General features: G+C 41.6%; 1 protein-coding gene across 3 annotated transcripts; it reads right to left on the reverse strand.

Moving 5' to 3' along the window:
- Positions 1-1,614: 1,614 nt before the first annotated feature.
- On the reverse strand, positions 1,615-10,631 carry LOC128748834 (smoothelin-like protein 2). 3 transcript variants are annotated; one of them, XM_053847842.1, is made up of 14 exons: positions 10,197-10,631; positions 9,433-10,112; positions 5,020-5,080; positions 4,821-4,946; positions 3,966-4,127; positions 3,768-3,902; positions 3,629-3,703; positions 3,446-3,565; positions 3,318-3,380; positions 2,857-2,914; positions 2,664-2,789; positions 2,495-2,624; positions 2,264-2,415; positions 1,615-1,884 (listed from the first exon to the last, which is right to left on the reverse strand). In XM_053847842.1, the coding sequence occupies exons 2-14, from the start codon at positions 9,862-9,864 to the stop codon at positions 1,758-1,760; spliced, it is 1,767 nt and encodes a 588-aa protein (XP_053703817.1). In that variant the 5' UTR covers positions 9,865-10,112; positions 10,197-10,631; the 3' UTR covers positions 1,615-1,757. The 3 variants fall into 3 exon arrangements, with proteins under 3 accessions (XP_053703817.1, XP_053703818.1, XP_053703819.1); XM_053847843.1 differs by having other exon boundaries at positions 3,632-3,703; positions 9,433-10,631; XM_053847844.1 differs by having other exon boundaries at positions 2,495-2,609; positions 9,433-10,631.
- Positions 10,632-11,393: the final 762 nt, after the last annotated feature.

Here is an 11,393-nt window from a genome sequence, read left to right on the forward strand (position 1 = left end):
CTGAGACAGGGGAACACAGGTGAGAAATGCAGCGTTGCTCCACAGGAACTTCATCCACAGTTCAATACAACTCGCAGCGTATGGAGTGTCCAAGAGGAGGATGGCACACATGCACAGACCCTGCTGGCTATCTACCTTATTGAATGGGCACTTCCTGTCTCCAGCTTTGGTCCTCTGAGTGACAGATCGCCGCACCAAAACACCAGTTTGTTAGTTTGCATCGCTTCAGGAAAAAACATGACTCAGTTATACTGCAATCGGTGTAGGTGCTGAGGTGCTGTACAAAATGTATTAAAAGTACATGAAGTTGAACACAATTGAAAATGGTCGACTGCAAAGCAATATATATAACTCATCAGTACTACTTAAATTCTGATGCAGAACTGATGAATAATTCACACAGGCATGATGAAGCTGTTGGCCAGAGTTAGATCATGTCAAGTCTGTGTGAATATTATAATGCCTCCTTATGGATGGTGGAATTAGCTGTTGTCTGCAAACTTCCTTTGACGCCTCTGCATGACATGTGTCAGAGTGGATCTTTTTTTAAATTAAAACATGCTGCATTTTTTTTATTTTGACTTCTTCAACTGGCCTGCAGACGTCAGTCAGGGTTCCTATGAAAACACCAGTGAGCATCATGGACTGGCTCACAGTTCTGCTCAAGCTCATAAAAACATGGAATAATCCGAGCGTCAGTGCAGGAAAGCTTGTGTGGCTCCAAACAAATATTCGTCTGAGTAAAGCAAACATCACAAAGAAATGAATTTCTCTGCCGGAAATCGTCTGGATTTTCTGCATCTAACATCATCCATCCTTCTGAAGACGGAGAAATTTGTTCCACTCGCTCATTTAAGCGTAAGTATGGGTTGGAAATAATGACTGAGTCGCTCTTGAATTTAAATGACAGTATGAAGTCATGATCCCATCAGTAACAATATTTGGCTGTTAATGTTCAGCAGCGTCGTGGAGTGGAGAGAGTTGTATTTGCTCCTCGGTAATCTGGTGAGTAGCAGCTGGCCGACGTCGCTTTAGCGCTCTTTTTCTTCTGCAAGTCAAAAGCTAAATATGATGGACAGAACAAAGAAGGAATAAAAAATAAGAAGCAAATATTTGAGGAGTTTGCTCTCAGATCTCAAGAGCAGTGAACCTTGACATCGCTTCAGTCCAGGATTCAGCTCATGCAAAGTAGTTTAAGTCAAGAAGCTTGAAATATCTGTTGTTACATTGTGGATTGACGGTTTATAAAATCTTTGCTGGAAAATATTTTTGTCTATATTTGGACAGGGGTGGTCTGAGCAGTCGTTCTTTTCTCCTTTCTTGTTAAAACGTATCATTCAAAAGGTAATTTAAAAACTTGAATTCCAGATATTTCAAATGGGCTGCATCACTGTGATGAAGAGGATCTCTGAGATATGAGTTCTTCCTCTCACGTGGCGCAGGTTAAAGGCAATAACTCATACAAGCGGTGGAGGGCAGTTAACCCAACAACAATACTTCTACAGTGAGCACTAAGACTCAGACGTGTTCGTTTTCTTCACTTTATTTTGGCACCAAGTTCAGACAAAGCTATGAAACATTTTCACAACAGCAATAGCTTCCAGATGACCACACAAACACTAATATAAAACGCACAACAGATAGTTGACTTATATTACTCTTAAAGCGTAAAACCACAGTAGGTATGAAGGTGTTTATTTAAACCAGCAGATTCTGAGCAAAAATCAGTGTCTGGAGATTCATACTCTGATACAGAGTTACTCGAACGTCTTCAGGTGGTTGTAGAGAGACTGGACGTATGTGAACACGCACATAGGGTCCGGTTTGTCCCCCATCTCCAACATGTCTTCCACCTCTATCAGGCGAAGACAGTCGGCCTGGGCCCTGGACGGAGAGCAGAAGCGTGTCAGGCAACTTATTTTCAAGTTAGAGAATCAAATTTAAAAAAAAGTTATAGTCATTAAACATATTATTTGTTCTGTTTTCAATTAAAATGACAATCTCACAGATGAATAACTTTGTTTTTCTATTCCAAGTAATGTCACGGATCAAAATGCAGTCGATTAATATTTCATTTTTTTACTTGGATTATGGTTTTCAGCATTATCGCTTATTATTTTAAAAAAAATATTGAACCACAATTTGACTTTAAGTTGGTATCATTGAAAATTCCAGATGAAAAAGAAAAGTTGAATCCAGTCAGCCAACAGATGGCGCTACATGATCAATTATGAGATTCAGTATCAACTGCACTTCAACTCACTCTGCGGTGGTGAAGGCCAGGGACAGATTTTGTCTCCGGTTCGCAGGATTCAGTGCGTTGTAATCAAACTCCAGCGGGAAGAAGGAGTGGACCAGGGCACAGAAGGCCATCCCATCACTCCAGCTGGAGGAGAAGTTCTGGATGTCGATGTTCTGTGAGAGAAATCCAGAGGCCACCACTTTGTATAGTCATACTTTTTTAATCTTTATTCCAGTGTTTGAGTCATGGTACCTTATAGCCGATGGTTTTGGAGCGACACCACTCGAGCAGAATGGCTTTAATACCACTGGCACTGGAAACCCCAAAACTCTGAGATCGCTTCAGCTTCGGTTTGGAATCCTTCGGTCTGCGCAGACAGGATCTTATTTCCAGATATTATTAGAGATTTAAGACGGCTTACTTTATGGGCTCTGAGTTCATCCTCTCAAAAAGAGCCCGCTTGGCCTGGGCGCCGGTGGAGCGAGGAAGGGTCGAAGACTTCATCACCTCTTGCTTGAACTCCACACCGACAGCTTTGCTGGTCTTTCTGTTCAAAAAGTGAAGTAATAGTAAGACAAATAAACACATAAAATAAATGTAAAAAGTCAACTTACTTCTCCAAATTAGGTGAGAATCCAGATTTAATGATCGACTTGGATGGAAGCAACTTCTCTGTTGAGACAAAAATAATTTAAATATAGGACCCCTCTTATATTCTATTTAAAATATAATTCCTAATAAAATATCTTCCTCTCTCTTGATACATTTTTTTCAAATGGAAACAAAACTACTACTACAAAAACTACTACCCTACAGCTTTGTTTCCACTGCTTTCAATTCAGTTTACAGTCTTAGTCGTCAAGTTAAACTAAATTTGGCCTTATATTTAGGAAAAATGCTGCAGATTAAAAACCCACAGCTTCATTTAAAAGTGCTGACTCAAACCCTTCTTGAGATGAACCATTAACAAAAGTGTCTCTATAAGAATCAATGTATGTTCTTATTTCAAGCTGAAGCCCTTGTGGGCCCCTTTTAGAAGGTTGTTGACCTTGTTTTGGACATGTGAAAGTTTTACCTGCAGACTGAGGAAAGCTGACACTTCTCTTCAGAATGGGACTCGGGGTCTTGAGGACAGGAACTTAAGAGAAACAAATACCATTCAGAACAGAAGTTCTATCACTTAAGTCAGTCTAGGACACAGACCTCTCTTAAAGGGATACTCTCCAGGTTTCACAGCAGGATCCTGAGCAGCTGCAGGACTTGAGGTTTGAGATAGTGAAGAGTCTGTGTTTGGTGTCAAGGCCGGCTTTGACTCACTTTTTTCTAATAATAAAATAAAAAGCTTGTTTGAAATACTTTCATTGTGAAGTGAAATGTTTGACTCACCACGTCTGAATGGATACTCTCCCTTTTTAACTGGCTGGGGCTCCATTTGGTTCAGTAGAGGTGCAGCGGTGGGATCTGATGGGAGCAGCAGAGACTTTAGAGACGCATGGCTTCCAACAGAAGGACAAAAAAACATCACCTTTTTTCGGAGAGTGATCTCGGTCCACTGCAGGTGATGCCTCAGCGGCGAGAGCAGCCGCTTTGGGCACAGGTGCAGGAGACAGGTCAGGCTTGGTTGTCATGGAGGTGACAGGGAGGTGAGGCAGGGGTTCCTCTGCCGGAGCAGCGAGGTTGAAACACATGTTTTATACAAGTTGAATGCATTTCTTTCACATACCAGCACTCGTAGTTACAGGCTCCATGGGTCGAGGTGGAGATGTTTTAGCGATTTTGGCAGCCAAAGCTGGCGACTGGGGAGCAGCCGACGCTTCGGTTTTAGTCATTGCAGTGAGAGGGAGGTGAGGTTTAGTGAGATCACTGTCTTCTTCCAGACCTGGAACTGCATGCGAGAGATGGTGAAAGTAATGTGAATCTCCACATTTAAAATGTTTTTAATAAGAAAACACCATCATAATTATGCTCTATATGGAACCAGAGCAGAGCAAAAATCATTTTAATGTGGAAGTTCGATAGGAAACAAGTGTGGAAATATAGGTGAAAATTAATTTCTTAGGTGTTATATGATGGAAGTGGAGAAATGATTTGGGATGAAGCAGACATATTATATAATGAATGAAGTGATATATAATGAAATTAATGTGGACATATTTTCATTCATTCAATTTTTTAAAGAGGAACATTTTAAATAAGCTTACTAATCATTAGTTATTGTTTCCTTGTTTATATGTCCCTATAAAGTCCCACTTTTATTTTAAAATAGTTAGTTCAAATAGTTTAATAGTTTAAAATAGTTTCTTTTTATTTTCCTATATTAATTCTGTTATGTCTCTATAATTATTCTCAGAGTTGTTTCCCAATTTTATATGTCTGTGATATAATGACAAAATGTTTGTTATAAAACTTTTTTTTTTACCTCTTTTTCGGTGAGAAAATATAAAGCTTTTTGTGTTTAATACACGTCTATACAATTGAAATACAATTGAAACAGGCCGTGTGTTGTTTATAGATCTGACAAATCGCTTTAATTCTATATCAACGTCACAAAAATAAAAATAAAAATAAAGAAACGCACCTGGTTTTTGAGGAACATCCGTGTGTGACAAAGGGGGAGCGCATGATTCTGAGCTGGGCTTGGTGCCGGCAGTGAGAGGAAGGTGAGGTAAGAGAATACTTTCGGCTGGTTCTGGCACCAAATGTCCTGAAAACCAACCAAATATAAACCTAATAGTAAGAAAGGCAACAAGTGGTGAGAGAGAACAGTGTAAACGTACCTTGCTGTTTGTTGCACTGTGCAGTCGAGCTGCTGTGTTTGTCTCCTTTTGCCTCGGTGCCCTACAGAAGAGAGACCAGAGAGATGCCTCACACTGTCTTTAGTCTTGAAGGTGAGGGTTTTCTCACTTTGTTTCACTGTCTAAATAGTTGTGAATGTTTCTGTCTATGTTTCGCACAACCATGGCCAGTTGAAAAAGAGGTACAGTCTCAGCTTTATCCTCGTACTCTCCTCAAGAATGTCTATTTCATTGTGTGTGCACGGCCACTAGATGGTAGTCGTATACTGAAAATGAAGTTTGGTCAACTTTAGCGAACACAAGTTAATTTTGGGTAGCAGCAGCTTACTATTTTTTCCATGGTTAAAATGATATTTTTTCCAACATCACATTTTTTATTGATCACTACTTCGTTTGTTACTTGTAACAGCCGGTTTGACTTGTCTACGCGCTCTTGCCACTAGTGGCCACTGTTTATCGTTTTACCCCGACTAACACCTGTGTTGTAGAACTTCATCTTCCAGCTCCTTCACTAAGTGATGTTCGGATCTTCATGCATCAAGACTATGTTGTCTGTGTGTTGTCTCTGACAACAAACATTGAGCTTGTCTTTCTATTTTTGAGGGTTGAATATCTGAATCATTACACACTGTTTCACTTCAGCCCTCTCAGGTGTTGGTAACAGTGGTGCACAGTAATTCTATGTGCTTCAGGATCAGCCTAGTTTCCACTGAGTCTCTCACAGACGTCATAACTTGGTAGCACTTTTCGCAGCAGTGTTCAACTCTACATGGAAAAACTTGTAAAGCTCGAGCTTGTAAAGCATGTGACACACGAGCCCTCTCACTGTTACTGTCGACAACAACACACACTATGGTTTTGAATCCTAAAATACCGACTTAAATACTCATAACTGCTCAAATAGAAAGGTAAAACAATAGCCAGGAAAGGTTACGCAGCACAGCTGCCTTCAGTTGCATCTCCAGAACTGGCATTTTCAGATATTCCGGCAATAATGGAGCAATTTACTGTTGCAAGCATGGGATGTTGACAGGTGAAATGACAGCTGTAGTCAGCAAACAGGGTTCCCACCAAGCGCCTATTTTAGACTCCTCAATCAGCCCCGTCGTTCTTCCCAATATAGACCAAAATGCTTGGGGAATCAGTTCTGGTAGGACGAGTTCGACTGGGCAGCTGAGGCGAGTGCATCCGGCCAAGCCTTTATCTGCTCTTTCGCTCTCTCCTGCTGCGAGAAAACCGGTCACTCAAGTGGACGTCCAGAGAAAGATTAGCTGGCAGGCTCCGGGGGGGTCTGACTCCCTGACACGGGTTAATCCTTCAGACACTTGGGGTTTGCCAGTGAACTTTAGTCGGCTTCATTCTTAGAAACACGTCTACCTTTGACCTTCCACTGGTCAGAGCCAGGAAATCTATCAATTAACACACGTCTGATCGTGACTCTTGCTCTTCCTGGAACTTTCAAAACTCTCCCAGGAATAACTGGGACTGGTGACTAGAAACAGTGTTGACAATGGAAGTGTTAAATCATCTCAATTGGTCAGATGGAATGACGTTTGACGTTTGACTTGTTTCTCCTTCAATAAAACTTAGTGATCACCGCAAGTCTGGTCCTACTTTTTCATCATTATTAAGCAAAACACAGCGATAACTGTTCGGCTCAGCTCCATGTTTTGGCAGGAATGTTTGGAAGAATGGCAGATAAATGGGCCACAGTTATGAAGGAGTGCAAGTTCCTGAGGTAAATCGTAGAACTTTGACTTTACCAACCATATTTTCAGAACTAGTTTGTCATGCTTTGATGTGACACTGTACTCAAATAGGAACCGTGAGGAAACTGTAGAAGAGCCATATGGACAAACAGTGTACAGTGACGGGGCGGGGCCTCAAAGTTGCAGCTCTCAAGCAGATCTTTACCCATTTGTTTACATAGCAAAATGTTTTTTCTGGGTCTTGTGTCGCCATGGTCACAACAATGCCCCTCCAAGAGTAGCTGCCCACAATGTTTTTCCCATTAACTTTTGTTCATGTTAAGACACGCTTCACTGCAACACATGCCATACAGGTACCATCACTGAAATATAATTTCGCAGTTTAATGGTATCTGAATATTTGCCACAACAAGTCACATTTTTCAATTTGAATGAATTTGGTATATTACTGAATCAAATTATGGACCCATACATACATTTAACCTACAAAATATTGTTTATTTTGCATCAGTTTGACAATAGCACAATAACTCACGATGGTCACTATATTCAAGTTTATATATCGCCTTATTTAAACTAAAGCTCTTTTAATGTCTTGATAATATTTGAATAAGAATTTCAATGTTATAAGAATTTCAAGTACATTCGGAGTAGTGGAAACCCTGGCCAAAAGCAAACATGCTGCTTTTGTTTGCTTTTGTTCAGGGATTCCTCCATGTTTGTTGTTGTTATCATCCTAGCTGTGACGTGTCTTGTGCATCACTGTGATCAGTGGACCAGGAACTCCTGCACTTACAAAGGTTCCCTGTTGTCTGGAGAGCAAAATGTTCTTCTTACTATTTTTTATGTTGTAATTAATTAATCGTAATGAACTATATATACTGTATATGCATGAAGAAATAAAATCCTACAATCAAACACATCCAAGTTGGGAAAATATGAGCGACGTGAGTATTAAAGAGGGGCGGCGTTCTTCATCTCTGGAGGGAAAATGCCAGGCAATTTCAGCAGGCAGTGATGTGCGGAGGGTGTGTGTTTCCCCAGAGCAGCTGGTTGACACTCTTGGCTCCTGGGTTTGGGGATATTAATGGCCAGAAAAAAAAGCACAAACACAACTTTCCATTGGGTGATTTGAGCGCCTGGTTGGCTCAGCGGCGGGATTCCTTGGCGCTCAGCGGGGCGGGTTTTATTTTTACACCTCTAGACTGTCTGCATGACGTCATGACAATGTGACAGATGAAGTGTCCAAGTGGTCTAAATCCATAACTGCCTCTCACTTTGCTCTAAATAGAATAACACACATTCATGCGTGTGAATACTGGATACACAGTTACATGGTAAAGAGGTATTAGGAGGAAGCACGAGGCTGTACAGCACCCCCCCAAAATATATGTGCCCTTTGGAGGACCTGCCGTTATAAAACCATCAGAGAAGTGTGGTGGAACTGTGCGTAATGTCACATGAGCCAAGGAGGGAATATAATCCTCTGAATGGTGGCAGGAATTATTTTGAAGAAGGACACTAATAAAATATTATCATGCAGGATATGTATTGAGAGCCACCTGATAACGTGTGAGAGGTCAAGGGTCAGCAGTTGAATGGACTTCAAGAGTCAAACACTATGTTTGTCACTCTCAATGAAACCTCCTCATGTTGTCCTTTGTTTCCTCACGAGGAGCAAATCTGACATGTTGTTTGTGTTGACCAAGGTCCAGAAAGCATCCGTGGCGGGATGAATCATGAATCTCTTGTGGCATTTGTCTGGGATCACGTTGCTTATCCGCAGGTTGTTTAAATGTCTGAGGTGGCTCCATGGATCTTTCCTGTGAGCCTGCTATGCTTACCAACCAAATCCCTGTATTTTGCTGCTGAAGCATGTTTTGTATATCAAGTTTAAATTAAACCTGGAGTTAAAACTGTTTAGCATTCTGAACAGATTCACTTAAGCCGTTGAGGGAGCAGGCTGACAGCTATATTCTCTCATACATTAAAGCCTGAGTTTAGATTGGGACAAACACTGGCTTTGCAGTACGAACATTTCAGTTGGATAACAGTGGTGGCCCATTTAATATCAGGAAGCATAATGTTGCAGTGGATTACATCATGTACTATGGCTTCTATCTGGAGAAACTATCACAAAAGGTATTGACGCAGTCTTCCAACCTAGAACAGTGAGGACCCCAAAAGTTCTTCACCCCAAGTGAGTCAAAAAATAGATTGTTACAAGGAGCTTTTTCCACCAGAGGAAAGCAAACAGTTGCTAGTTTTATCAAGTGAGATGATCCTCATGGTGAGGACAGATGGAGATGCTTCACTGAGTTCCATAGAATAACAAGGTCTCACTAAAACATTTACCCTCAGAACCTCTGTGTATTCTTTCTACCGGCACCTATTTGTTCTATTAAATGCTGTTTTGTGGCATCACAGGAACGTCCAGAAAAAAAAAAAAAAAAAGCTGGGTAACCAGTGAAACGACGAAGCCAAGGACAAGGTGTCGCGGCTTAAATGCTACTATTGACAAAAACTAGCGATGTGACAGTTGGTGAGTGAACCAAATCATATATCACCAGGTCTCGCGGTTAATAAATATGTTAAAAATATATATAACGTGTGTTAAAAATGTAAATAATCATCCTCCTTGTGACGCCATTGAAAACTTCTTAAGGTCGGGATGCAAGATACTCACATTAAACTCCACATGCCTCCTGGCTCTCCACGGAGGAGGAGCCGGAGTGCTGCTCTGTCTTGCTCCTGAACTTGACCCCAGTGGTTCCGGGGAAGTCGATTCGCCATCCGATCTTCCGCCTTCTGCCTTATCGCTGGCCTTTGCTTGTCCGTTCTCCACACTTTCCTCCTGGCTCTTCTTGGCCACGGTGAGACCCTCCACTAGGACGCTGAGTGCCTCTATCTTCACCTTCAGCTGCTGATTTTCTTCTTGGAGTCTGGTGACCGCCTCAGCCAAGGGTCCGCTGGTGGAGCACGTCTCCTGAATCCGTTGCTCGATTCGCTGCTTGAATGCGCTGATATCAACGTGTACCTCCTTCACCGCTGCTTGCAGTGTGGCCTCAAAACGGACCAGAGCCTCGCTGACCATTGTTTCCTTTGTTGCTTCATCCATGGTTGTTCAAAGCAGCAGCGCAATATTCAACTCTAACAGTATCTTCTCAATGGAGTCTCTTATGTTTTCTTCTTTTCCTCTCAGTCCTTCAGTAACCTGACCACTGACATTATGGCCCCTTAATAAATCTTGGAATATTAGACATCCAGCAACACTCTGTTATACGCCCCAGCCTCCTCTCAACATGCGTGTTCTTTCACCGGCTCCTATCCTCTGGTCTCAGCGAGAGCAGTTGTTATTTTTAAGTCCTGGAAAACTCGAGCATAGTGTCATCTAGGCCAAACAGATTACGTACTTGACGGACAGATCAAGTTCTCAAAGTGTGCACCAACCTTTCATAGTGCTCCGACCAAAGGTTTGGTTCCATCATCAGCCACCTACTCTGCATTTCCTCTATGCTACACCCCCACTGCCCCCACTCACACCGCCACAGTCTGGGTCCCCTCTGTTAGGGAGCAACAGGTTCGGGGTGTATTTTGGGACATAAGGGTGGAAGGGGAGGGTCAGACAGGGAGGAGGCTTCACTATTATTTATGATATTCCCGATGGTTACGGCCCTAATCCCTTTAAATGAGCACTTGCCAATGATGAACCTGGTTCTTGCAAGGTTTCTGCCCCTTATAGTTCTCTTTATTTTTAGTGGATATCAAAACAAATGTGATAAAGTAGCAATCCTATAGCTACAATAAATTATGCGTCTTACTGGCAAAAATTGGTGACACAATGTGACACGATAAAAAAATACAATAAAATAAAAAAATAAATCTTTGTTGATGTAAACAGCGGTCTGCCATGACAAAGTCTGCCTTCAGCTAGTATCCATTTATATTACGCTCACTTCACTTCAACATCAATGACCTCACTAGTTGCCTAAACATGTCATCAAAGGCTCCAGAAGCAACTTCACATCGCTGTGATGTAATTTCCTTTAGTTGAGCAAGCGGACCGCTCCCGAAATCAATAAAGGCACCTGCCTGATGAGAGATGCTGGAAGTACCCGGCGAATGCAGACGGGCATCACAAGCAAGACACGTGAAAGGGTGGTCTGCACACAAAGCATAGCGATTTAACAAGTACTTTTGTAAGAAAACGATTTGAAAGGACTGCACGTTGATAAATGAAATGAAGGAGGACGTGTTTGTCTGAAAACAGCAGTAATGCTCTGCACAGTGTTTGTACTGCGACCTGCAAGAGGAAGAAAGTAAGTCAGTGAATAAATGAACTGCATCAACTGCATTTGCTTCAATTGTACCTGCCACAGTGGTCAACCAAAGGGACTCTCCAAAATATCACTACAAATATATATGCGTCAATAAGCATCATTTTCAAAAGGCTTTTACTTTGACATGACATATGAGAATGAGTTCAAACTTCCTGGGTGACTTCCAAAGATGCTATAGTTCGAGTCTAGACAAGTGGCACGGTGGTCAACATAAGGGATTCAATAAAATATCATTATAAATATATACACATCTACATTCCATCAGCATCATTTTCAAACGGCTTTTACTTAGTAATGACACATGAGA

This window comes from Synchiropus splendidus, chromosome 17 (genome assembly GCF_027744825.2).
Source record: "Synchiropus splendidus isolate RoL2022-P1 chromosome 17, RoL_Sspl_1.0, whole genome shotgun sequence".
Taxonomy (NCBI): domain Eukaryota; kingdom Metazoa; phylum Chordata; class Actinopteri; order Syngnathiformes; family Callionymidae; genus Synchiropus; species Synchiropus splendidus.

Excerpts from the sequence above, each read along its gene's own strand:
- LOC128748834 (XM_053847842.1), bottom strand. The coding sequence starts at position 9,864 with ATGGATGAAGCAACAAAGGAAACAATGGTCAGCGAGGCTCTGGTCCGT. Across the intron at positions 4,947-5,019 it reads ACAGTGCAACAAACAGCAAG|GACATTTGGTGCCAGAACCA; the intron begins GTACGTTTACAC and ends GTTGGTTTTCAG. Across the intron at positions 3,566-3,628 it reads AGAGTATCCATTCAGACGTG|AAAAAAGTGAGTCAAAGCCG; the intron begins GTGAGTCAAACA and ends TTTTATTATTAG.